General features: G+C 41.7%; 1 protein-coding gene and 1 pseudogene across 2 annotated transcripts; one reads left to right on the top strand and one right to left on the bottom strand.

Annotated features, from left to right (window-relative positions):
* Positions 1-2,987: 2,987 nt before the first annotated feature.
* LOC138394020 (U6 spliceosomal RNA) lies at positions 2,988-3,088 on the bottom strand (annotated as a pseudogene).
* A 7,105-nt stretch (positions 3,089-10,193) lies between these two features.
* On the top strand, positions 10,194-16,463 carry DMP1 (dentin matrix acidic phosphoprotein 1). 2 transcript variants are annotated; one of them, XM_069485591.1, is made up of 5 exons: positions 10,194-10,251; positions 10,694-10,737; positions 12,710-12,742; positions 12,923-12,970; positions 15,144-16,463. In XM_069485591.1, exons 1-5 carry the CDS (start codon positions 10,194-10,196, stop codon positions 16,461-16,463), a joined length of 1,503 nt encoding a protein of 500 aa, XP_069341692.1. The 2 variants fall into 2 exon arrangements, with proteins under 2 accessions (XP_069341692.1, XP_069341693.1); XM_069485592.1 differs by lacking the exon at positions 12,923-12,970.
* Positions 16,464-27,459: the final 10,996 nt, after the last annotated feature.

Raw genomic sequence — 27,459 nt, 5'->3', positions numbered from 1 at the left:
GTGTATTGGTATCATTGCATTACATTATGGTAATCAGTTTATGCGTCTGTGTCTCTAATCAGATTTTAAATTCCTGAAAAGCAGACAGTGTGTCTTATCCTTCTCTGTATTCCAGTACAGTGCCTGGAAACTAATTTGATCAATAAATGTGAGGCAAGAAGGCTAGCACAAGTGCTTATGTGTCGTCAAGAAGAAGACTATGCCCATTGGATTTGAAGAAGGGGCTTTAAAAGATGTCAAGGTTATTGACAGGTGGCAAGGAGGACATTCTGAATAAGATGAACCACTGATTAGAAGCAGATAGTATTGACGGATAAGAATGACTAGACCAGTATGCCTGGAGCGTAAGATTCACAGAGAAATCACGTAAAACAAGAGGAGAAGGAACTAAGGTAGGGCAGTGCCAGTTGCTACATTTCAATGGTGTTTTTAAACAATTTAATCTAAAAAACAGTAATTTCAAATAGTTTGACCTAAAATAACAATAAATACGATCTTAGACAAGCCCATCAATTCTTTTAAATTATGCAAGGAATGAAATATTGTCTTTTTACAAAGTGCCTACAAGGAATCTATCTGACCCTGATTATATTAACAGGCACCTAGAGAAAGAAGAGAGAAGAGGTCGATGAATAGAAGAATAAAGTGCAAAGTTTTAAACAGTTAAAAACGTTAGATTGTTGGAAATAGGATTAGGAAATATATTAAAATGAGCACATAGATTATAATTGGTATTTCTGTATGCAGAAAAAGAACTTAGTAGATATATAAATGTTCTATTGTTAAGAAAGAAGGAATTCTTTTCTGGCCTACCATTAATGGGAATATAAAAAATGCTTGAGAAGATTAGCAATTTTAACATCTGTATTTAAGAAGGAGAACTCTAATTTGGTTCATGTGAATGCTTAAACATATAGATCAAACCAAGGACTGAGGACAAGACACTATGACATGAAGCTTAATGTATTCCTAAGTGCAATGTTTACCTGTCTACATAATGATTACTGTTGTTCAAAGGTGTCAATGATCATTCTGCTTCTGCTCATCAAATACAGCCACCCCAGCGTGGCAAAACATGCAGTTGATGTAACTGCCAGGCAAGAAGAAATCTGTTTCAGTATCACTTTTCTTATCCATTATGTTGATGGTGCGTCTGATGAATATTTTTGTACATATGAAACTTAGATTTAAAGAAATATATGCATAATCTGGTTTGCCGAAATTACATGTTTTATTAGAAAAGTGAAAAATCCTAATTGGATGAAAAGCAAAAAAAAAAAAAAAAAAAAAAAAAAAAGCCATGAACAAAAGTAATAATAAAGCATTTGGGAGAAAATGTGTCCCACCAGGTTTGTTCATATCCAGCACCAACAATCATTTGCCTGGTATTTCATAGAATTTGGAATGCTTTGATGCTATCACTTTGTTACCTTATTAGACTATGTTAGTGGAAGGTTTTCACACACATCTTTGTTATGATTGAACTAGTCTGCCACTGACGGAGACTTTTAGTTCAAGATTAAGCTACTCTTTTCTAGGCCAATCTTTTTCCTTTTGCAAATTAAGAATGGACTATTCTGGAATCCTTTCATTGACCAAGAAGTGTTGTAGGAAGGAAGTCCCAAGTAGGAATAATTGGAGAACTGATACTGTAATCTAGTCTAAGCATTATTTAAGGCTGGCAAAGAAAGACGTGGTACACAGTGTATTCAGTGTTGTCTATTTTTATTCCACTGGCAATTTTCACCAAGATCAGAACATCCTGAGGTCTCCAGATTGGAAGAGAATCAATTTTGGGGGAAGACTGAAATCAACCTTTTCCAAATAGTTAAGTTGTGTCACTGTAAATTCAAAAACAGGCTCCCAATAGTCAGTGGAAATTTTCAAATTTCTCACAAGTAAGAAAATTAAAAAAAAAAATTTTTTTTCATCTACTCCCAAGCCTCAAAACAAAGAATTCAAAAATATACTTTTTGGAATCCCCGGCTCTTTCACTCACTGACTGTGTGACATTGGGCAAGTTACATAACCTCTTGGCATTTCACTTTCTTCATTTTTAATTTGGGATAATGACAATACCTATTTCACAGGGTTAACATAAGCATTAAATGAGAAAATCCATGCAAGGTACCAATAATAGCAAATCACTTCACTTCATTTGAGCTGGATCTGCTGGTTGGCAAATTCCTTGTGCTATAAATTTTTGAACATGTCCTTAAGCTCAGCAGCTTTTAGCAGCCAAGCAGAAAATTTGGCTTTCCACCAAACACGTGTGCTCTTTATTCTACGATGTGGAGAGTTGTCCCTGGGAGGCACCCTGCCCAGCTCAGGACGACACCCCTCCCTTGCGCTCAGAAACACCCGTGTTGCAGTTATCATCAATGGAATGTGAGTGGAAGTGATACCTAATGCTTCTAGGCTTTTCCTTTCTTCTTCCTTCACACATTATCCGCCACCATTTTGCCTCAGATAGCAGATAATTGAGTCATTGACTATCTTCTGCTTATGACATGCTGAATTTTTTTCTTTTTACCTTCAATCCACACACCTCTTCTGTTCTTCTCCATATCCCATAGGCAGCTGAACTCTGATCTTTTGGTATAAGTCTTTAGATACACGTGCATCTTAGAAAACTCTATTACGCTGTCTGGTTTTTTTTTTTTTCTTAGAATATTGCAGGGGTGCCAACCTTTTGATTACATGTTTTGCTTTTGTGCAGTTTGAGTCAAAGTTATAAGAGCACCTATCGCCAAGGAAGCATGCATTGTACCCGTTAGGTGTAAATTTACCCGTCCCCTCCTCCCTCCTCCCCCCTACTTGCTTTCTGTTGAGTTTTACTACCATATGCGCACACAGGTGTTGATCCATTAGTTCCAATTTAATAATGAGTTCATGTGGCGTTTGTTTTTCCATTCTGGCGATACTTCACTTAGAAGAATGGTCTCTAGTTCCATCCAGGTTGTTACAAAAAGTATTAATTCACCATTAAAAATATGGAACACTTCACGAATTTGCGTGTCATCCTTGCACGGGGCCGTGCTAATCTCTGTTTCATTCCAATTTTAGTATATGTGCTGCCCAAGCGGCATGGCTGTGTGTTCTGGGAGGCAGCCGTGGTGGCTCCATTTTGAGAATTTGTAGGGCTCGAGCACTCCAGATCCTTCAGATGTTGTTATGTGCCATTGGTGCCCACTGGCAATAATTATTGACTGTTTTATAGTTCTCCTGTTCTCACGTCCATCAGATATCCTGTTGCTTTTCTACTGACTCCTCCATAGACATTGGAGGTCTTGTGGCAGATGGTGGTTTGTCCTCAGACACACTGTTTGGAATTTGTGGGTATAACTCATCATGCAGTGTGGTAACTAATCTCCAAAAATTGCCCCACCATTTCCTCTGCTATCTATCTATACGTGCATTCTGATCTTCCCATCAAAAGGTGGAGACTATTCCTCCTTCTGAATCTTGGATCACCTTATGACTGACTTGACCAACAGAATGTAAGAAAAGTGACATTCTGGGCAGCTCTTGGGCTCTAGCCACAATGTTGTGAGAAGACCAAGCCACAAGGAGAGGTCATGTAAAGAACTGAAGTGCTCAGAACAACAGCTCCAGGTGAGCTACTAAGGAAATTGGGGTCCAGTAGCTTATATCCTTTAAATACCTGTCCAGTGCTTGTTCTATTGTTACTTGAGCAAGCTCCCTGGGAGGTTCCAAACCCACTTCCAGCTTCCTACAACAACTTTCCGTGCACACCCTGAAAAGAGTTTTGGCAAATAATCATTTTATCCTTTTCATTACTTTGTAGTGATGGCATAGAGTCTCTTGAAGACCACTTTCTCTGGATGCTACCCCACTAGTGTTCCCCTTAATCTAATTCTGATTTCAAAGAGTCATTAAAATGTGGCAGACGGTTAGGGGGAATAATGAAGTGTTAGATTTTAATTCTTTTTGGTTAAAAACAAAAGTTAATTAAGGGAGGTGCTTTGACATTTTCAATAACCAGAGAATTTTGTAAGTGGGTCCCCTCATTAGGTTAGTAGGAATTGGGGGACTTTGTGTGTGTATGGGGATAGGGAGAAGAGAGGAAAAAAAAGATGAGTAGTAGAAGTTGTTAAAAGAGGAAAAAAAGAAAACCAACAATTTAAGAAAATCTAGTATTTTAGTAGCTTCCTTCATGTACGACCTGGAAATGTACATTAACAGGAAACTTTCTCCCCACCCCTGACCCTCCCATTCCTTTCCCATCCTTGCGTCTGCTGGGATCTGTCAGTGGGTGGAAGACATTGTCATTGTTTATAATGCTCATAAGCCTGCATGGATGTGAATGACATATATTTAGAAACCAAAATAAAGCTTTAGGAAGATCTTCAATTTAATGGAAACTAGTCTAGTCATTTGGGAACCACAAGAGCTTTTTAGGGAAAACCTGCCCCTGCCAGCTGGAGGAAGTGTGGGTGTACCGGGGTCCCGGTGACACCTTGTGATGTCAGTCACCCCCCGCCTGAGGCTGATTGGCTCTGAAGAGCTGCAGCAGAGTTTAAATTCCTGTCCCACCGGAGAAGTGTTCAGAGTATCAACACAAGGCCGGGTGTAGAGTTTCTCTGTCCGAACTTCAACCTGATTGTTGAGACCTTTGGGGAAAAGTCTTTGCGAACTAATGAGGGTAAGACATTTGCATCATTTAATTTTTTTTTAATGACTTTTTCTGTGTTGTTTGGAAAATATTAAATATGTATACATGTTGAGAGGCATTATGCCATGCAGAGAAAGATGGGGAGAGCTGAATTCTGGTAAAAAAAAAAATTCCTATTTTTGTGTCTGTCGTTTATGCTGCAGCAAATAATGATATTAAAATGACATGTTAAGTCAATAGAGCCAGGTGTTTTTCTTGGTGGTGCTTTAATGAGATCTCTGCATGATGCTGCTGAAAGGGAAAGTTTATGGAACAGGAGACAGACGGAAGGTCATTTTGAAGTTTAGCTTTAATTAGCAAAACAAATGAAACTTTTGCAATTAGGTTTCATGGATATGGAGATGTTCATAGCCTATAAGACATTGTGAAAGAATCTAAACTGGACTGACAGGACTTTCAAAATACTTTTTTTTGAAAGTTAAAAATGGTTTAATGTCATTCATCTAGAGAGCATCTAGTAATACTCATTATGAACTGAATAGCTGAAAAATGCTAAGACCACTGAAATAAACCATGGGTGTGATAATTATATTTTTTGTAGTGTTTAGCTGAGTATTCAGGTTAGCATGATGCCTTGCATAGAGTCAGAATTCAATAAATATTGAATATAATTGCTTGTTAAAACATTTCCTAGTATAGAAGACACATACACACACACACACGCACACACACACACACTTGTCCACATGTAGTTTATTTGTTGCATTTATTCCACTTCTCCATCTATATCAAAAGTGTCTGTGTTCCACAACAGAGTAGGAGTAAGAGCTGTGGTCAGGTAATGCATTCTGTACGACATTTAGAAGATTCCATTCGTAATAGGAATATTTCATGCAACCTGTCTTCTTCAGGAGTACTAACTTCTCGTTAATCAAACTTTCAGTTTAACTAAGACTCAACTATCCCACTTTAACCTTGTTGGTTAAAAACATGTGAACAAACAATTTTCTGAAGGGCATTGGTCCACTTACCTACCCCAAAACGGTGATGTGGAACAATGTCCGAAGATGCTTAGGGGTCTTCCAAATCTATATTTAATTTCGGGGCACCTTAGAGTTATTTTTACTGTGGTCAAAGGCATATAATATTGGATTGATTGTAATTGACTTCAATACAATAACAATAGGAAGGACAGGAAATTTTTTCTCATTTGTTTCTTTCTCTGATTTCCTGATAGAGTTCTTATCCTGGCCAAGTTCCACTTTATTTCCAAAGAGTAATAATGAAATGAATTCTAACAAGTTTTGGTTAGTTGGATCCTGGGTAATTTTACTTTCATAAGACTAGCTTATTATATGCACATTGCATATTCTCAGTGACTATTTGTTGACTGCTGACATACTCATTACGAATGACTATGTTGTTCATTAGTATTCTTGAGGATAGTAATACAAAGACAAAAAATAAGCAAATTAACATGAGGTATTGTTTTCTAAGGGAAAAAGAGAGCTTATGATTTTTCAAACCTTTATTTCCTTCTTTTGGCCTGTTTCCTTCATTTCAGTTTGCATGAAAGAAGATAGATACTTTGCAAGTGAATCTTAACTTAGAGGAAATTCCAGAACAAGTTTCCTCACTTGAGAGTCCAAAGAAGTTTTGGTCACACTTGAAATCCGGATTGAAATTTCCTTCTCCAGATCCTAAACATTTGGATCTTTTCAACTCTGTGAAAACAATTCAGAAAGGTTGAAAGTGTCTAATGCATTGCCTTCCAGATATGTGGAACCCAAGTCAAGGCAGCAGATTGCTTTTGTAATATGTTCTCATTGTAAAATGGCAGCATGTAGAATGTAGAAATGGCATTAACCAATCAATGAAGAACACGGAGTTCTGGACTCTTAATTTTCAGGCTTTATTACTCAGAACAGGGCTACTACATATCTGCTCCTACTCTTTTGAGGATAGTAGCTAAAAAAAAATTTATAAAATTTTAAAGCTCTTGTTTGGAAATGCTCTTCAACTATTATGACTATTCTTATCAAAAATACTAATCGAAAACTCAACGTAGGGTTTAAGATCTGACTTTCTTTAATGCTTAAGGTTGGACTGTATTGTTTGGAAGGAAACATCAGCTCTCTTAGAACTCTAGGGTGTCTTCTATTTTAGTTTACCAGACTTCCATTTGAGATAGTATTGCTTTAGGTCAGGGTGATAAATTGTATTTCTAGAAGCCTGAGAAACTTAGTGCATCTTCTTTATGTTTTATAATAATTCATCCCTAGGAAACTCGAACACTGGAAGCATGCACTTCCTTGGCAAAATATACAACATTCATTGGTATAAAATAAACGCACAGTGGCATCCCCTCATTTTCTAATTATTTAGATAATGGACAAGCCAAAGAAAATACAGGAGAACTCAATAGTCATTGATCTTTTATTAAGGCCATAATATTTGCTAGTTTTCAGAGCATCATGAGATTATCACCTTATTCAAATTTCACCTTAAAAATTGAAATGGCGAACTACCCAATTTTCATTTGACCTGTGAAATTGAAACTATTAGAGTGCAGTTATCTGGACACTAACATATTTGAGAAAATTTTGCCTTCCTAAAGAAATGAACCTTAAAACTTAAAAAAAAAGTTTTGATTGTGGGAACTAAAGGGAAGTAATATCTGTTGGATTAGGTTCATTTTAGGTACAGCTAGGCATTTCCATATATTTTTCTCCGTTGCTATTAGGGGAAGGATTTAAAAAAGAAATTAAAATGATATCAGAACATAAGGACTGAAGATGCACTATGCTGAATTAGACTAAAGAAAATAATGCAAATTAAGAATAACTATACTGAGGAGGGATAATGCCCATAATATAAAATGAGAGGCTATGTTTGACCATTTGAGTCATAGAAAAGTAGAAACAAAGAACATTTTTTCTCTGTTTTAGGATTTCTATTATTTTCTTGAATAAATTTAAAAAATAAGATCAGATGACCTCTTTAGCTCAATGTTTCAGACATTATTGAGCAACATATTCTTATTTCTTAGTCTGGGCTGGTGACTCATGCCTACAATCTCAGCACTTTGGAAGGCCAAGATGGGAGGATCACTTCAGACCAGGAGTTCAAGACCAGCCTGGACAGCATAGTGAGATGCTATCTCTACAAAAGTAGAAAAATTAGCCGGGCATGGTGGCACAGACCTGCAGTCCCAGCTACTTGGGCAGCTGAGGCAGGAGGATCACTTGAGCCCAGGCGTTTGAGTTATAGTGAGCTATGATTGCACCAGGCACTATGTCTGCCTGGGTGACCGAGTGAGACCCTGTCTCTAAAAAAACAGAAAATGTTAGAAATCACTTGGGGCACCTTAAAAACAAACCTATTCCTGTGCCCAACCCATGAACGGATTATTACCCCGGATACGATTTGTGCATTGGTAGTTCTAAAAATCTTTCCGGGTGATACTAGTACACAGCCAAGATTAAGAATCTTCGGTTTATATCTCTTATCACTAGTGTAGGGACCATGGGAAAACTTCCTCTCACCCTCCCAAAATTCACTGAAAATCAACTGACAAAGGCAGGTTCATAGGAGAAAAGGCATATAAATTTATTTGACTGTAGTTTTACACGACGCAGGAGCCTTCAGAATGAAGACCCAAAAAGACAGAAGACACTGTCCATTTTTGTGCTTAGGTTCAACAAAGCATGGACGGCAATGTAGAAATATGATTGGACAAAAAGGGTATGATCCAATGTTACTAGACTGAGTTGGGAAACCCAGCAAGGCCTGTCTGTCTAGATTCTTCTTGGCCTCTCCGAGACTCATTCCTTCCTTCTGGGCATAGGGTAGGACCCTCTCTGGAACTGGGGTGATATGACCTACAATCAAACAAGGTAGATCAGATAATTTCTTTGTGGCTAGTTTTTACACAGGAGGCAGGATTGGGGGAGGCAGAGTAGTATTTTTAGGTTTCATGGCTGGCTTTGAAGAAGAGGTGTTCTGGTTTTATGTCCCACCTTGGGGAAGAGGAATTCTAGTTTCTACAGGTAACGCTGGAGGAGAAAGAGGGGCCGTAGATAGGAAGGCAGAAGAAGGTCAGAGAGAAACATTTGCTTCTGAAGCCTTCATTTCGGGGTATTGTTTTCTTAGCCCCTACGATAGTATAGCATATATTTAACATTTAAAGAAGCAAATCAACAAAAATGAAATCTTTAATAAACTTGCAGGATTTTTTGCAAAAGTATGGAAGTCCATTGGACAAGTGTGTTAGGTCAGCGACAAGGGTTTACTAGCTCAGAGTAAATTGTTTTCCTTTAAATCATTTCAGTAACTTTTCACATTAGCATCTAGCATATCTATTTTTAGACGGAGAACAAATTGTTTTCCTCATCACCAGTTCTTGAAGTGTGAAACGAAGCTGGCCTCCAGAAAAAAAAAAAAAAAACAGTTTGGTTTGGCATGTTTCTCTTAGCAGGATTCACAAGCGTATCCCAAACCTCTCATCTTCTCTAAATCCGCTGGCGCTGTGAATGACAGCTAAGAGAATTTAGCATAATCATGCATAATGTATGATTAAATGTGTCACAGTAGACATTAAGAGCTTTCTGGAGCTCTAATATGAAGCCTGCCATCTTGCATCTCCTGCAGATAAAGAAAAAAATGCAACAATATATTTTGTGTAGACGTTATTATATAGTTATAAATGTGACTTAGAAGCCTGTGTGTGTGTGTGTGTGTGTGTGGGTGGGTGGGTGCGTGTGTGAAGACAAATGCCCACCACCTATCAATGGTGTCAATAAATGCAGCCTTTTAGGGGAATAAATTTGCTAGGTTGCTCTGACATACCCAGCCATATAATTATTATAAAAGCGAATGGCCAGAAATTTCTCTGTTCCCCTTTCTTTACTTTTCCCTCCATTTATCATATTTTATGTGTTGATAGAGCTCACTGTTGAAAGGTTTTCAATTTTTTTCTTAGGAGTAAGGTTTTTTTATTAAACCACTTTATTGAGCTATATAATTTACATACCACCTACTTTACCCAATAGAAGTACATAGTCCAATGGCTTTTATATATCCACACAGTTGTGCAACTTTCATAACCATCAATTTTAGAACATTTTTATCACCTCCAAAAGCAATCCTGTACCCCTTAGCTATCGCCCCTCAGCGCCCCCATCTCCCCAAAGCCCTGGGCAACCACTAATCTACTTTCTGTCTCTATAGATTTGCCTCTTCTGGGCATTTCATATAAATGGAATCATACAAATGTAGTCTTTTTTTTCTGACTTCTTTAACTTAGCATAATGTTTTCAAGGTTTCTCTACTTTGTAGCATGGATCAGCACTTCATTACTTTTTATGGCTGAATAAAATTCCGTTTTATAGACGTAGTAAATTTTAGTTATCCATTCATCAGTTGATGGATATTTGGGTGAGTTTTTTTTTTTTTTTTAATAGGAAGAAACTGTTAAAAAGTTGAAGCTACTTTATGTCTTTAACATGGGGGAAAACACCTATGTCCTTTATTTCAGGTGGAGACACCACACCCCACTATGAAGACCAGCATCCTGCTCGTGCTCCTTTGGGGGTTGACCTGTGCTCTCCCTGTAAGTAGCAGGGTAGGGATGTATGAACAAAAACCCTTTTATACATAAAACGCCACACTTTTTAACTGGCTATGAGCCAAAGTGTCTGTGTTTGTTCCAGCCAGATAAAAATAGTAGTTTCTTAGAAAGCTATTTTCTTTAAAATATCATCCAAGTTATTTCTTATTCTATTCAGTTGCCATTCATGTAGCCATGATTCTCATTTTTCTGCCCCACATCAACGAGGACTTTGTTAGAAATGCGAATTCTTGGGTCCTACCCCAGACCTACTAAACCAGACTTTCTAGGGGTGGGGCCCAGCAAGAGGGTCTTTAACAAGCGCTCCGGGAGATTCTGACGCAGGGTAAAGTTTGACTACCCCTGCTCCAGATTCTGTAAACTGTTCATAACTGCTGTTTCGGCAATTTCTATTTAGGCTGACCACGTGTGCTCAATTTTCTAGGTAGCCAGGTATCAAAACGATGAATCGGAAAGTTCTAAAGAATGGAAGGTGAGTAGCTATATGACTGTTGGAAATATTTTAATTTGAATATATTATTAGTATGACCAAATTGACTCCATTGCAAATGCTGAAACTGCCAATGACTTAATGAGCATATTGATAAACTTAGCTATAGGCAGTAAAAGCTACACTTTCGGGTTCATATAAGAAAATAATGGTTAAATTCCAACAATGGTATAATTTGGTGAGGAAGCATTTTTCTTTTAGCTTTCTTCTTGTAATGGATGTGTATAATGTTACAAAGGGACAGAGGACAATGAACCAAGATTGTCCAGGAGAGATTAGGACCCAAAATCTGTTTTAACAGATGTCTGGGGGGACAGGAGGTCAAGTCCTGGGAGGTGAGTAAAGAAAGAAGAATGAGAAGATATTCGGTAGAGTCTTTGGCATTAAGCTAGTGTTTATTGAGTGTTGACTCCCAGTAACCCAATCATTAACTCTCAGTAACTCAAGAATCATTGCCAGGCACCATTCTGAGTGCTTTACATGCATTACATTTCTTCACAACTCAATAATTCAGGTGTTACATCTTATTCCCCATTTTACAGGTGACAAAACTGAGGCTCAGAGAGTAAGTTTATCTAGGTTATATGGCTACTTGCTGTTAGAGTCAGACTTTGAATTTATGCCACTCTGGCTCCAGAATCTACATTCTTAACCAGTGTGTTAGATCCCTCTTAGGAAGGGGCCGGGTCTAGGAGGTCAGGAAATTCTCAAGATTGGCACTAGAAGAAGTAAAGGTTAAAATCTTATGCTAAGTCAGTGCGTTTTGTTTGCTACCTTGTTGGCTGCTGGTTTGGGCATATGATAGGCTTGGACCCAATGCTTTCGGTGGCGGCCAGATAATGTCACAGACCTGAGGTGGGGTCCTGTCCCTGCCCCAGGCTGGAATAGACATGGCAGGGTTTATTATGAACTTTCATCAGAGATATCCATAAGCTGATTAATTTAAAAGCAGCCACTATAGATCCTCTTTCTCTTATTTCACCAGAGACTCACAAACACGCCTTGTTCTCAGGTCTAGCCTCGGCATGAGAAAAATAACAATGTCTTTCTCCCTCCACCCGTTAATTCCAAACGATAAGAGTAGATGCAGGATGGGGGTGGGGGAGCCCCAGAAGTTGCTCAGGTATTCTTACCGTGCGTCTGAGACGAAAGAAAGTGAAATCAATCACAAACAGGACCACTTACATTGCAGGTGTAACATCTGTTTTTAACACCAGGGCTCTTATGTGACTAACGAAAGGTTCCAATGGCTTTCTCAATTCAGTTTTTTCAACTGTTCCATTTCATAAGGTAGATATCTCAAAATGGACCATTTCTTTGGTTTATATCACATTGACTAGTTCTCAGGATGCTTCCATAAGCGTTAGCTGGTTTTATCCTCACAGTAAACTTGCAGGCTAAGCAAGCACAGTGAGTGCTCATTTTCTTAATTTATGAATAACAAGCCGACCAATCAGACAGGTGAGGTGAATTGCCCACCTTCACATAGAGCAACCGACCGTCCTGGTTTACCTGGCACTTAGGGGTTTCCTGGAACCTACGACTTTTAGTGCCAACACCAGAATGGCTGGTTTTCAGGGCTAACACCCAAACCAATGAGTTAATTAAAACTTAAATCTGGACCCTGGGTTTCCGTGCTGTTTTCCCTATGTTACCTTTCCTCCAGGTGCTATGCACAGCCAGCTTCAAAGAAAGCATGTTTTTTCTGTAAGTGAAGTATCAGAAACAAAAATCTTTTAGATTTTTTTTTTATATCCCAAGGTCTTTTCGGGTCATTAGTTATTTTACCTTCGTTTTTCAGCCATTTCACCATAAAATCTCAGATTTACTTATGTAAATGTACCATATATACCAAGAGACCAAAAAAAAAAAAATCTCCTAAAGTTATTTTATATATTCGCAATGACATGATGCGTCTCTGAAGGAGTCACTTGTTTTCCTTCCTTTTTTACAGGGTCATTTGGCTCAAGCGTCAACACCAGCCTTGGTAACTATCTCGTTTGTTTTTGTCATGTCCATCTCATGAAGTAACGAACAATCTTTCCATCACCTCTTACCATTTTGAAAGCAGTAAATCCAAACCAGAAGCAGTTGATGGGTATCGCATTTTTTTTCTTTCCTGAGGAATTAGTAAAAGAAAAATAAACATTTTTTTCCCCCGTTTCAGGAGAGCAGTGAGTCATCAGAAGGAAGTCCAATTAGCTCGGAGGAACAGGTAATCAAACAGACCTTTCTTAACTTCTCAGGCTACTTAGGAATCAGAGGAAATGATGTTAGATTAAATTACCTGCCAACCGTGTTAAATATAATATTTTCTAACCATGGGTTATGCTAGCTAAATAGTCCCATAAAATGAGAAGGGAAAATGAGCGAGGAGAATTCAGCTGGGGGTATGCTAATCGTGTTGTTTTTCTCACTGAAGCCAGATTGTAGGCACTGTGGCCCTAAATGTCCCTCCTAGCTAAAGAAAAATACACACACATACACACAAATGGTCATTGGCTATGGTAGGCAAGTCATAGCTCACTCACCAACCTAAAATGTTGCTTTTACAATTGGGCAGTTCAGACCAGGCAAAGAACTTTCTGGAGAGCTCTCTCCGTGAAGAATCCTGCCGGAGAGAGGACAGGAGAGCACGAAGGAAACTTAAGGAATGACTCTCTCTTGAAAACAGTCCCCTCTGTGACCCTGGGGGTGAGACAGGCGTCCTTAGCTTATATTCCTTCACTGAAAAACTGGCTTCGTTTTTCCTTTTTCTAAGACTAAGTGTCAGTACTTTCTGAGCTATCCTGTCATTTTGACCGAACTCAGTCCTGTGGGGCCCCGGTGAGTCTAGGAACCAACCAGGTTTCTCCCTGAAGCTTTGGCCCATGTTGCATTCTACACTCAGCCAGATTTGGAAGATGAGTTATTATTAATTAGGCTGTTTATCCGTATTTACTAAAGGTGCATCCGAGGAACCTTCTAGAAATGTAAAAGCATAGAATCGGGGAAACGCTCTTTTCTGGGGACTTTGTGATTTATTGCCTCAGTGTTTTCTAAGCTCTCAGGTGAGGGTAACAATCCCTGCTTGAGAGAGGTGCGAGGTGTGCTTAATCAGGTGTGGTAGATTATACCACGTTCAGTTCCACGGTGCCAGTATAAAACCCCAGTGCTGGGAAGAGTTGTCAACATCGTGTACTCCCAGTGAGAAACTCAGACATTGATCAGTAGGGACATGGGGGAAAAAGCATAATTTGTCAAGTATGCTCTGTTGTAGGGTATGGTAAAGAGAGCAGGCTTTTCCAGAGTGTAATGTACAAAGACTTGCTGTCCTTCCTTCTCTGTGCAGAGCATACAGTTGTTCTACTTATAGGAATCGTCTCTGTGGCCTCCCCCTTAGCACCACGCTGCCTTGGTGGTCACGCTGGCTGCCGTCTTCCTGCTGAGCCGTCTACATTCAACTCTCCGCCATGTATAAACATGGTCGGTGTGGGCTACACAGGGCTGTCCTCAAAGGATCCAGCCATGTGACCGTTCTCGTTGTATTAACGATGGCTGGATACTCTTCGGACTGCCCTGGTATGCCTTACTGTAATATTTTTTTTTTTTTTTTTTGTTGAGACAGAGTCTCACTTTGTTGCCCAGGCTAGAGTGAGTGCCGTGGCGTCAGCTTAGCTCACAGCAACCTCAAACTCCTGGGCTTAAGCGATCCTACTGCCTCAGCCTCCCGAGTAGCTGGGACTACAGGCATGCGCCACTATGCCCGGCTAATTTTTTCTATATAGATTTTTAGGTGTCCATATAATGTCTTTCTATTTTTAGTAGAGACGGGGTCTCGCTCAGGCTGGTCTCGAACTCCTGACCTTGAGCAATCCACCCGCCTCGGCCTCCCAGAGTGCTAGGATTACAGGCGTGAGCCACCGCGCCCGGCCTGTTACTGTAATATTTTATTTTCACTTTAGCTACAGGTTTCATCCTCCCTGCCCTAATCTATTTTCCACCCCACCTTCCCCCCAGAGGAAAAAAATATTTGGGTCATTTTAAGATGACTCAATATTTTTTAAGAATTGTTTTAAGCCAAACAACTCGATGAGTAAGCATTATAAACCAACTTTCATTCACAAAAAAAAAAAAAAAAAAAAGTCTCTGAGAGTTTTATCGAGGTGATTTCTAGGAAGCTTTTTAAGAAAATGTTTGCAGCATTGATATATAAAATGGGACGACTTGAGTGTCAACTCCTCTCCCTGGGCAAGCTGCGGTAGAGCTGTCACGGACAGTAGAATTCACCCTGGGTTAGAGGAAGGGACTTAAGAAGGCGGCAGGGGACCTAGATGCGCACCGGATGACTGACTCCCTCTCTGTCAGTTCCTGCAGCGCTGACCCTGTCTCTTCACCCCAAACTCCAGGCAGATGAAGACCCCAGTGACAGCGCTGAGTCGGAGGAGGGCCCGGGCTCTGATGATCGTCACTATGGCCACACGCCAGCTGGTGGCCTCTCCAGGAGTGCAGGAAAAGAAGGAGATGAGAAAGATGATGATGAAGATGACAGTGGAGATGACACCTTTGGCGATGACGACAGTGGCCCCGGGCCGGAAGAGAGACAAGAAGGAGGAAACTCCAGACTGGAAAGTGAAGAGGATTCCGCTGACACCACCCAGTCCAGCGAAGAGGGCACCCCACGAGGGGACGACAGCGCCCAAGACGCCACCAGTGAGAGCAGGGACCTTGACAATGAGGTGGACGGCAGGCGCGAGGGAGGTGACTCCACTGGCGACAGCGAGAGCGAGGAGCACCGGCGGGGAGGCGGCCGTGACGGGGAGAGCAGGCACGGGGACGGCTCCGAGTTTGGCGACGAGGGCATGCGGAGCGATGACCCGGACAGCAGCCGGAGTGAGACAGAAAGCTCCAGAATGCAGAGCGCTGGGGTCGCTTCCAAAGAGTCCAGAAGGAGCAGCGAGCAGACCAGCGGCGTCAGCCCGGCGGCGGAGCATCCCAGCAGGGCGACGTTCAGGAAGTCGCGCCTTTCCGAGGAAGACGACAGAGGTGAGCTTGATGGTGGCCCCGCGATGGAGGAAGCCCAGAGTGACTCCACAGAGAACACGGGCTCCAAAGAATCGGCCCCCAGACGTTCCGGGGAGGACGGCGAGCACGACTCCCGGGAAGACAGGGAGGACAGCCGGTCCCGGGAGGACAGTGACAAGGCACCGGAGCCCAGCAGCAGCAGCGAGTCCAGCCAGGAGGCCGAGCTGCCGTCCGACGAGAACAGCAGTGAGTCCCAGGAAGAGGCGGCGACCGAGTCCAGGGGAGACAACCCAGACGACGCGGTGAGTCGCGCAGAGGACCCGGGCGACAGTGACTCCAGCGACTCCAGCGAGGAGGGCGGCGCCACGACGCCCTCCAGCTCGGAAAGCGAGTCCGGAGAGGGGCGGGCGGACAGCGGATCCAGCGAGAGCCGGGCCTCCTCCGAGGAGAGCCCGGAGTCCACGGGGGGCGAGGACAGCTCCAGCCAGGGCGAGGACAGCCGGTCCACGGAGGAGCAGGACAGTGACTCTCGGGACAGCAGCAGATCCAGGGACGACAGCAACTCCACCGAGAGCAGGTCAAGCAGCGAGGAAGACGGCCAGTCGAAACCCCCCGAGATAGAAAGCAGAAAGTTAACGGTGGACGCTTATCACAACAAGCCCATTGGGGACCAAGACGACAACGACTGCCAAGACGGCTATTAGCATCAGGTCAGGGAGTCTCGGGGGCTTGAAAGGAGGGAGATCGAGATGCTTATAATATATTGATGTTTTGACCAGAAGGATTTCTTTCTGAAAAGAACTGCTACACGATATACTTGTTTCTAGGGTGTCCTCATTTCGTAGAGGCTTAAATAACGCGGAATGACACCGGCACACCCTCGGTGAGGTTGGAGGCTGGGGACCATGTGCCTTACAGGTTCGCAGCTGAAGCAGCTCCTAACTCATTGACCTGACCCACAGCTACTGAGGTTCTGTGACATGCCAGGCGCGGGGCCCGGTGCTGGGGGTGTAAACAAGCTTAAGATTTATTTCTTGCTCCTGAGGAGCTTATAGGGGAACAAAGCTAAAGAGTCAAGGAGGGATATATATATATATAACGAAAACCAGAATTGTTACAAACCAGTGTGGGAGATGCCAAATCGATGGACAGCCTATTATGGGAACACTGGGGAGGACGGCCAACTTTGCCTTGGAGAGTGAGGCAAGGCTTCAGGGCAGGAAAGACATCAGAGCTGGAAGGTTGCGTAGGATTTCTCCATGGAAAACCAGAGAATTCTATTCTTGGGATAAACAATAGCAAATACTATATGATTCAATATGTGGTTTGTGAAAGTACATTCAAATTATGGCACGGTGAGGTGTTTGGGATAAACAAAACTTTCTTTTTTTTCCAACCAATTTATCCTATTCATTTTTTTTTTTTTTTTTTTTTTGTGGGACTCCCATGAAGATGGCCTCCCTAATCATGGGTGATGCCATGGAGGATTGGGGAGGGGAGAGTGAGAGAGAGAAATCCCTCTTTCCATAGATAACTGTTAGCTTTATTTTTTCTAAAATCAGCTTATGTGCAATGCTAGAAAAACTCTTCTCTGAGGCCTTTACGTATGTTGCACATAGCAAAATTCTGTATATAGGATTCAATTGATTTTTGACAAATACTGTTTGAAATGTTACCTCAACATAAAATATTTGTTTTGTAATAAAGATAATAATACCCAGAAGAAATATGTGCTTATTTGTTATAGTGGAGTTGATTATTAGGATGTATTTATGTTAAGCAACTCTTTCTTTAAAACATTACTGAATAGTTTACTACCTTGCTCCCATTAAAATGAAAGATATTCTTAAATGATCTCTTGAAAATTTCATTTGTAAATTCATATGGCATTTTGATAAAATTTCTTTGTGTGTTGCTTATGATATTTCACCACATAGACCTGTATGTAGTGAACGTGTAGCGTAGAGAAGGAATAAAAGGAAGGAAACTCTCGACTTTTGTTTGAGGCCACACCCAAAAGTTCATGACGTTTGGGTTTAGCATGAGCTCTTGCTGGTCTCTGGGACTCATTTGTATTAACACAAACTCGAGAATCTACAGGGAAACATACTCCTTATATTTACATTTCTTTGAAGACAACTACTCCACCTCAGCAATTCTACTTTACAAATGTGTTTTGAGCTACACTTTCATTAGAGCACATCAGAATTCCTCTATACATTTATTAAGAGAATCAAGAAGACTTCCTAGGCCGGGTGCGGTGGCTCACGCCTGTAATCCTAGCACTCTGGGAGGCCGAGGCGGGCGGATTGTTTGAGCTCAGGAGTTCGAGACCAGGCTGAGCAAGAGCGAGACCCCGTCTCTACTAAAAATAGAAAGAAATGATCTGGACAGCTAAAAACATATAGAAAAAATTAGCCGGGCATGGTGGCGCATGCCTGCAGTCCCAGCTAGTTGGGGGGCTGAGGCAGGAGGATGGCTTGAGCCCAGGAGTTTGAGGTTGCTGCTGTGAGCTAGGCTGATGCCACGGCACTCTAGCCCAGGCAACAGAGTGAGACTCTTGTCTCAAAAAAAAAAAAAAAAAAGAAGAAGAAGACTTCCTAACCCAATCAGCTTCACAGGGCTCTGTTCCCTCACAAGGTCAAAGCTGCGTTCAGTTGGGGAGATTTAAAAATTATATGTACATATGCTCTAATGTCCCCCTTGAGATTTCAATCTAGTAGTCTGGAGTGAGACCAATGAGAAGAACCATGTTCGTGCCAAAAGGAGGAGCAGCATTAAAGCCATGGGAATGGCCAAGTCAACCTCCATGATTGGGGTGTGGTCCACACTGAGGAAGATAAAATGGAAGGTGTAACGCTAACACCAAGGGGAGTGCATGGAACACCAGGGAATCATTAGAGAGCAGAGAGGAGCACTGGAATACAAGGGCACTGACGTTTATTGCACAGACACTGTGCTCCGGGTCCTGGGCTCGGTGTCTCGCCTGGGGCCAGAGCTCCGGGGATTCCACTGATGGCTCCCAGAGATGAGAGATGAGTGATTTCCTCCATACTTTGCCCGGCTGCTGTGCAAGATGGGAGGAATATCCTCCTACAGGTAGTCAGGGGGCTGTAAAATTGATTTCCACGGGCAGAAGTGTCTGGGATTGGGCTTCCGCACTGGTAGCTTTAAAAGGTCCCAGGTAATTCTAAAGCGTGCAACCAGCATTGAGAACTCTTGCTGTCGTATCATAGTAATTCTGGCAAGTTTTGGCCATTCTTAGGTCCCAGGTGTGGGTCTAATTTTGGAGATAAAATGCTAACACACTCTGACGCCACTTCATGAGACAGGTTGAATTTTTACCATGTTACACGAGCTTGCCTGCTTCCTCTGCCAGCTCAGTAGTAGGCCCGACATTTCAGGGACTGGCACATATAACTCTCCTCGGCCCCCAGGGGGTGAATGGTTAAGGCATAACCAGCCATTAGAAAAAAATGTAAGCAAAGAACTTTTTGCTTTTTGATAAACTGCCCATTCCAAGGTCAGTCCTCATGTCCCTGAGTTTTACTCTCCCTGGCTTTCTCTTAGCATCTGCTTGGTCATAAAAATATATCTTCCTTAAGCTTGTGAATGGTTTCCTTCTGTCCTTGTGCTGCAGCACAACAGATGGAAGAAATTACAGACGGAGAATTAGCTACAGACTGCAGGGCTCGTGGTCAGACATACAAAACAGAAAGCCTGGCTTTCTCTTTTTAGCACAGATCATAACTATTATTTTAAGCAACGGAATATAAATGTGGAGTTTGCTTAGAGGCCTTATTGTGTAACTGATATGAAAGAGACTGCCATCATCCTTTGATGCAATACAAGCCGTCCTTTATTAGCTGTAGGTCTAGCAGGTCGGCTGGAAGTCCCCTGGGGGGAGGAAGGGAGCCAGCTAGAAGCCGCCCTGAGTGGCAGAGTGGGGGTGAAGGAGCATGACCGGGACCTTGTCGCTGGGCTCGCGTCCACCCCCACCCCAGACAGAACTTCAAACTCCCTCGTCTCCTTCCTGGCATGGGTGTTTCCCCACCCACATCCTGCCCCCCACCCAAAGGCAATACCAAACTAGAGTAATACACAGGTGGAGAAAGGACGAATTGTGCTATGCCTCAGAATGAGAACAATATCAGTAAAGGAACGTTTTGTTTGTCTTTTAGATGCTTCACTCGGAGGACAGACCTCAAAGGACCATTGTCCTTTGTCCTTCCCTATGCACGGCTTGAGGGACACAAATGACTCTCCCCACTTTGCTCCAGCTTCACCACGGGAAAATGTGATGGAACCAAGTGACCCCCAAGGATGAGAAAGGAGTGAAATAATGGAGGAGGGAAGAGGAAGAGAAAGGGAGACCAGAGAGAAGAGAGAGTCCCTTAAGGCCACGGGAACTGGATTCCATATGGCTCGATAATTGTCTCGAGGGGCTGAAGTGAAGCACTGTTTTCACTGTCCCCTAGAAATCGTGTCTGCGTTCGACGCTGCAATGTTAAGATTTTCTTTCTCGCGGTGGATTGTACCTTCCTGACTTTTCAAATACAGTACTGAAGGAGAAGAGTGTGGTGGGGAGGGTGTCACAGCAGGTCCGAGGGATTATGGCAAATTGAAATCTGATCCACAGAGGGCCGGTGGCCAAGGGAAGGGTCTGCAGAGGAGAATGGACAGGATGCTTTGGGCCAGCCAAAACTGGATTCATGTGGTTAGGATTGTGACAAGTGCAAGGGAACCACAGAGAAAATGCAAATGCTCACCACACCCCAGTTTACCCTAACGTGAGTTAACGTGAGTCCATCCTTAGATGCGTAGTTTGACCTCCTGGCCCTGCTCTGTAAGCATGCATGTTTTTTCCTAGCTGCAATTACAGTGATTTTAATGTTCTCATTTAACTTACACTTATATTTTTAGTGTTTTACCACTTACAAGTTATCATATATTACACTTACCTAAATTACTTGTATATCTTTCTTCTTTTTTATTATTAATCATGAAGCAATTAAAAACTTTATGCAAACATTTTACTACTTACAACCTTACATTGCCCATTATAAATCAAAGAAAAGAGCTTCCATTATCATGAGTAACAATTTCAGCTGGGCGCGGTGGCTCACACCTGTAGTCCTAGCACTCTGGGAGGCTGAGGCGGGCGGATCGTTTGAGCTCAGTAGTTCAAGACCAGCCTGAGCAAGAGCGAGACCCCGTCTCTACTAAAAATAGAAGGAAATTAGCGGACCAACTAAAAATATATAGAAAGAACTAGGCGGGCATGGTGGCGCATGCCTGTAGTCCCAGCTACTCGGGAAGCTGAGGCAGGAGGATCGCTTGAGCCCAGGAGTTTGAGGTTGCTGTGAGCTAGGCTGATGCCATGGCACTCTAGCCCGGCCAACAGAGTGAGACTCTGTCTCAAAAGAAAAAAAAAAAAGTAACAGTGCAAAATTTTTCCCTCTGGCAACAATCCTTTTAATTTAACTACATTTATTTCACCCAGTTTGAATGGAGAATCACATGTACCTTTTAAACAACTCCCCCATTGCAAAACTTGCTTGATTTAATGCCTGTAATTTAATGGCACCAACTGAGAGTAAAAATGTAAATTATTCAAAGAGAACAGCAATTCCTAAATTGCAGCTTTTCCAGAGCTTAAGTCTAAGAGTTATAATCTAACAATAGCATTATGACCTAAAAGATAAAAATCGTCATTAAGCACAACTGGAATTTGTTTACATCTGTTTTGTCAAAATGGGATTCTTTAATATAGCTTCAAATCCTGAAATTCAAGACTATTTGAATAGAGAATCCAATTCTGTAATTTCTCTAGCTCCCAGCAGGTGGCGATGTTGCCTGCTGTCGCGGTCCCTGGGCGGCGAGACGGATGCGGGAGAATGGGTCAACCTCTGACCAAATGAAATGCGGGCAGTTCTTGCATCCGAGGGATGGCATCCTATGTTCATCACTAATATCTTCTTAAACTATTTATTACACCATGTCATCTCCCATGTCATCTCTTCCCTATGACTGTACATTTGTTTTCTTTGACTATTGAAAAAAATCTTCATTCCTTAAGCAGAAAATTACGGGCTTTCATTTACTGATCCCAATTTACGTATCTGTTAGTGGCGACGAAGTTAAAGAATATGCCACCCCACATACGCTGCTCTGGCATATTGACTACGTGGGTTCAAAGGCATTTGAAAAACAGCAAGGGCAAGAAAGTCCCTCTCACCTTTGTTCTGTTGCTTAAAAGCAGAAGATGAAATTTCCATGTCAAAGATGCCCTTTCTATACCGGAAGGAAAGTATCATTCTTATCCTCGAGGACAGGAAGTTGAGGACAGGGGGAATCTGTACAAACCTTATTAAACTGACCCAAAAAGGAAGAGCACCGTCTTCAAAGAGAGGAGGAGCAAAGGGGAAAGGATGCCCAGGTAGGAGCAGAGACAAAAGTTGGAGGCAGAGGTCACCTTCCTTCTTTATGTTATTCTTTATGCCTCTGCTGCATTCCAATCCTTTGATTTCCTTCTAATAAATTGCTTTTTTTTAAATTTTTATTTAATTTCAATAGGTTTAGGGGGTACACGTGAAGTTTTGTTATATGGATGTGTTGTATGGTTGTGAAGTTTGCACTTCAGGTGGCCCCATCACCCAAACAGTGTACACCGTAACCAATAGGTAATTTTTTATCCTTCACCCCCTCCCAACCTCCCCCTTTCTGAGTCTCCAGAGTCCCTTATGTCACTCTATGTGACCATGCAAACTCACAGCTTAGCTCCCACTTATAAGTGAGAACACGTGGTATTGGTTTTCTTGTTCCTAAGTTACTTCACTTAGGATAACGGCCTCCAGTTCCATCCAAGTTTTTGTAAAAACGTTATTTCATTCTCTTTATGGCTGAGTAGTATTCCATGGTGTGTGTGTGTATATTCCTTTGTTGATGGGCACTTATGTTGATTCCATGTCATTGCAATTGTGAATTGTGCTGTGATAAACATTCGAGTGCAGGTGTCTTTTTGATATGACTTCTTTGCCTTTGGGTGGTTACACAGTAGTGGGCTTGCTGGATCAAATGGTAGGTCTACTTTGAGTTCTTTGAGAAATCTCCATGCTGATCTCCACAGAGGTTATGCTAATTTACATTCCCACTAACAGCATATAAGTGTTTCCTTTTTACTGCATTCGTGCCAACATCTATTGTTTTTTTGACTTTTTAGTAATGGCCATTCTGATTGGGGTAAAGTGGTATCTCGTTGTGATTTTAATTTGCATTTCCTTGATGATTAGTGATGTGGATCATGTCATTTGCCCACTTTTTAGTGGGGTTATTTGTTTTTTTTCTTGCTCAGTTGTTTAAGTTCCTTGTAGATTCTGGATATTTGTCCTTTGTCAGAGGCATAGTTTGCAAATATTTTCTCCCATTCAATAGGTTGTCTATTTACTCTGTTGATTATTTCATTTGCTATGCAGAAGCTTTTAGTTTACTTAAGTCTCATGTGTTTACTTTTGTTTTTGTTGAATTTGCTTTTGGGTCTAAGCCATAAATTCTTTGCCTAGGCTGATGGCCGAAAGAGTTTTTCCTAGGTTTTCTTCTAGAATTTTTATGGTTTCCAGTCTTACGTTTAAGTCTTGAGTTAATTTTTGTATATGGTGAGAGATAGGAATCCAGGTTCATTCTTCATATGGCTGTCCAATTTTCCCAGCATCCTTTTTAAATTTCAATTGTTTAATTAATCCTAACTAAAACACTGGGGGAATCTCTTGATTTTTCTACCTGCTTCCTGCGTTTGCATGTTCTTATGCATCCTGCATGTTAAATAATCCTGCTGTGTAAAAATCAAAGTTGTGAAATCAAAAGACACAATCAGGAAATCTATACAATCGTTCTAACTATATTGCTTTCTTTTCTGACATGACTATTATTTTTTTTCAAAAAAGTATGTTTTAAATATTTATTTTATATATGGTCTCCTTTCTCTCTCCTAGAGTAAGACATAAATCGAGAGGTTACCATAGGTACAAACAAGGGTTTTCAAATTGGTGTTTCTGCTTATGGCGGCCTCCCTCTCAGTCTCTCAAAACAAAGTCCACTCTAAGACACAGGGCTGTTAAGACTGACCACCGTTTCTTCTTGTGTAGATTATATTTATATACTTTCACAAGCAGAACAGGTTGGGAAGTTACAGACATAGAAAAATATAATGACAAGATCCAGATTTATTTTCTCTTTGGTTTTAATATAGTCATTTTCTCTTTCCACTTTCAATATGACTGAAAGATTTAATTTGAGTAATGCCACAGGAATGCAGTTTGAAGAAGGCAAAATGTTCAAATATCCACCTCCCTGTTCCTCGCTTTAAAAAAAGAATAATTTGCTATAATATATATTGAAAGCCTTTTGAGATGTTTTCTTCTTTTTTTCTGGCATTTGTGTTCTTTCTTATGTAAGCAAATAAATATCAGATACATCAAAATTTTAAATATAGTTCTCAAGAGGACTCCCAACAAAATACCATTGTTCTTTTGCTGTATTTCAAAACAGTAGCACCCCTTAATTTTGTTATGAAAATAATCAATTTAATAGGTGTATATCTTTTTTTTTGCCCAATCCAATATTTTGTTTTGCAATGTGATTTCTCTGAGATGCAGACTGAATTTTTCTGACAAATTCCTGGGTCTTTATGAAGAGCAGATTGGAAACATGGACACCTAATTGCAAACCTTTACTTTGGGGAAACGTGGGCAGCTGGGGAATCACACGCTGTGGTCAGTGCTTAGGAGGAAGGCAACAGGCTGGGGAGGGGGGCGATAGAATGGCCATAGACACACCCCTTTCATTCAGTTCTCAGCTGGACTGACAGGACCCAAGTTACCGTCTCTCTTTCCTGCATCCCTTAAAAGAGCCCCCCCTCCTTTTTTTTTTTTAAATTTTTAACTTTTAGAGATGGAGTCTTGCTTTGTTGCCCAGGCTACAGCGCAGTGGGGCTGTCACCTTGAATTCCTGAGCTCAAGGGATCCTCTGCCTCAGCCTCCCAGGTAGATGGGACTACAGGCGTCCACCAACATACCTGTCTAACTTCTTAAAAATTTTTGTAGAGGTGGAGTCTCACTGTGTTGCACAGGCTGGTCTCCAACTCCTGGCCTCAAGCAATTTTCCCACCTTGGCCTTCCAAAGTGCTGGGATTACAGGCGCGAGCCACCATGCCCGGCCAATAGTTCCCTTTTATAACAGTCTCTCCTCCTTTTTTTTTTTTTTTTCCCCCCAAGTCTACCAGGTTCTTCTAAACCCAAGATTCACAAACAGCATGCTGTCTCTTCTTTCCCTAATGCTCGTGGCCTCCTTCATGCATAGATCCCAACATTCTTTATTGCTAAGCCTAGATTTGATCTCAAACACAAGGTTTCGGGTGACCACTTGCTTGCCTAGAAATTGTAGAGGAGAAAAAAATTGACATTCTTGCCCTAATTCATGAGATGGGGTCCTCACAGCCTGCCTCGCTCTTGCTAAACTCCTTCCCCACGGAGGCTGTGTCTGGCTTGTCGTGTTCTCCTGCCCCTATAGGGCTCCGCTGAGGGTCACAGCACCACCTGGAGTGGTGGCCGCGCCCGGGGCAGTCACCGTCATAGGTCAGATGGAGACTGCCACTCCTTGTGACTACCGTACCGTGGGTTCCACTGGGAGCTAAGCCCTGCACCTCGGTCTCAGTGCCTTTCACTGTTCCTGGCCTCCTGTCCTGGCTGCAACTGTATCCCTGGTGACTTGGATTCCCGAGATCCAGACACACATTGTTCCAAGAGGATCCTGCTGCAACACACAAGCATCAGTCCCACTTGTTTCCTTTCCAATATACATTTGCGTTAGGATTAAATGCAGTAATTCGCACGAGGCACTTAGCGTGGTGCCTATCACCTAATAAGCACTCAACAGATACTAGCTGCTGTAAGTTCTGTTATGATTTTTGTCACCACCACCATCATCACCACCACTTCTATTAGGATCTCCGTAACCTGTGGCCTTCTGACTTCAAGACTGTTCTTTCTGAAGCACCAAAGGAGGCAAGAAAAGCTTCATCTTTCTCTGCTGCACTCCTTTCAATAACAGGATTCGTTCTGTAAAATCTGGATTCGGTCAAAAGGCCACACTTTAAGGATCTAGAAGGCCACATGTGGCCTTTGGACTGTGGGTTCCCCACCCCATACCTGAAAAGTGCTCAAGGTGGGGACCCATAGTGAGTAATAATGGTGGGTCACCATTTCTAGAGCTCTTGCTATGCAACAAGAACTTTCCATATATTATCCTACTTAATCCCTCGACAACAACTCAATCGGGTGGGAATTATAACTCCCATTTTATTGATGAGAAAATGGAAGATTAGAGAATCCCATGCCCAGAAAAAATAATATTGAAATTTATTTCAAATCCAGCCCCTTTAAACTCAAAAGCTCTCTCTTTTGCCCTTCCATATCTTACTTCTCCACAAAGAGCCTGAATCCCGAGAACAGAGCTATATTCTAGGATTCCAGCTAAGCAGATCTTATCTTCTGGCCTATAGGTTGCCTACTTAGCCATTCATTATGTAATTCTGAAATTCATCAGATTAACCTCATTTTTTTCTAGTATGGATTTTAAATTTGTTTGCGGAAAATTTTTTTCTCCAATCTTACCGAGTACCTGGAAAATCTTTTCTTAAAAAGGTTTCTTCTTTTCTTTTCGAAGTGTGATTCCATCATTTTACCTTCTTCTTCCTTTTAACGTTCTAAAAAAGTTATCAGTTGCAGAGGATGTTTTCACAAAGCCAAATCAACAGAACTGGTGGTTTGGTCAGGGCCAGAAAGTCCAGGAAACGCCATGACTCCGGGCTCCTGGCACGGATGATGGTAGGAGCATCCAGGCAATTCAAAGGCCACGAAACCAAACAAGTAAAAAAAAGCCTTCTATTTCCTCTGAGGATTCCCTTATTGGAACTACATACATCTTTCCAAGGCCAAGAACGAAGAGCTGAAAGACAGAAAAGATTTGGTTATTAGTTCCCACAAACCAGTTTCTTTTTCGTAGGCGCTTTTGTTTGAGTGGGAAAGAGCTTTCATTGCAGATTTTGTTGAGAAGTAAATGGATAGATAGAGGTCATTTATCTGGTCATGATCCTGTGTGTACCGAGTCCGGGGCTGAAGTCACCAAAGAGGTCTCAGCCTGTGATCTCTCTGGGGGAGGGGTAGAGTTGTGAGGAAACACCCACCCCATGGTAGAGGAGGTGGCATGTTTATAGTTTATCCTGCCGAAAGTAAAAATGTACCTTCTTGGACTAAATACCTTATTACCGGTCAGGTTGTCAAATAGGTCTTAAGTAAGATGAATTTCTGCCTGGATAATACTTTAGGAGTCACAAGTAATTATAGAGATGTTGGGAACATTTATTTATAACTATGGAACTTTTCTTCATAAAAACTCAGAGTTCTCCCAGGAGAGGTTGCTGGGGTGTGTGGCTCTATCTCCTTTGCCAGCAAGATTTAGCAGGTTGTGCTGTTTGCAAGTCTATTCTTTTTTAGGGTGGAATTCTGAGTTTATTTTTCAAGTTTCATCAATATTTCTGGCTTCTTTTCATCGGTCAAACCCTCCTTGTTGCTTGTACGGGAGAGTACTGGGTGTACAGAGAGTTTCCTATACTTGAGAGATGGTTTGGTCTGCTCTTTCGGA

The sequence above is a fragment of the Eulemur rufifrons genome, chromosome 13, assembly GCF_041146395.1.
Source record: "Eulemur rufifrons isolate Redbay chromosome 13, OSU_ERuf_1, whole genome shotgun sequence".
Lineage (NCBI taxonomy): Eukaryota > Metazoa > Chordata > Mammalia > Primates > Lemuridae > Eulemur > Eulemur rufifrons.
The sequence above is the reverse complement of the archived record's forward strand: the minus strand, read 5'-3'. Positions and strand labels throughout refer to the sequence as shown.

Bases quoted from the DNA above. Each gene is read 5' to 3' on its own strand.
- DMP1 (XM_069485591.1), top strand. From the start codon at position 10,194: ATGAAGACCAGCATCCTGCTCGTGCTCCTTTGGGGGTTGACCTGTGCT. The intron at 10,252-10,693 runs GTAGCAGGGTAG...TTTTCTAGGTAG, and splicing joins GACCTGTGCTCTCCCTGTAA to CCAGGTATCAAAACGATGAA. The intron at 12,743-12,922 runs GTAACTATCTCG...CCCCCGTTTCAG, and splicing joins AAGCGTCAACACCAGCCTTG to GAGAGCAGTGAGTCATCAGA.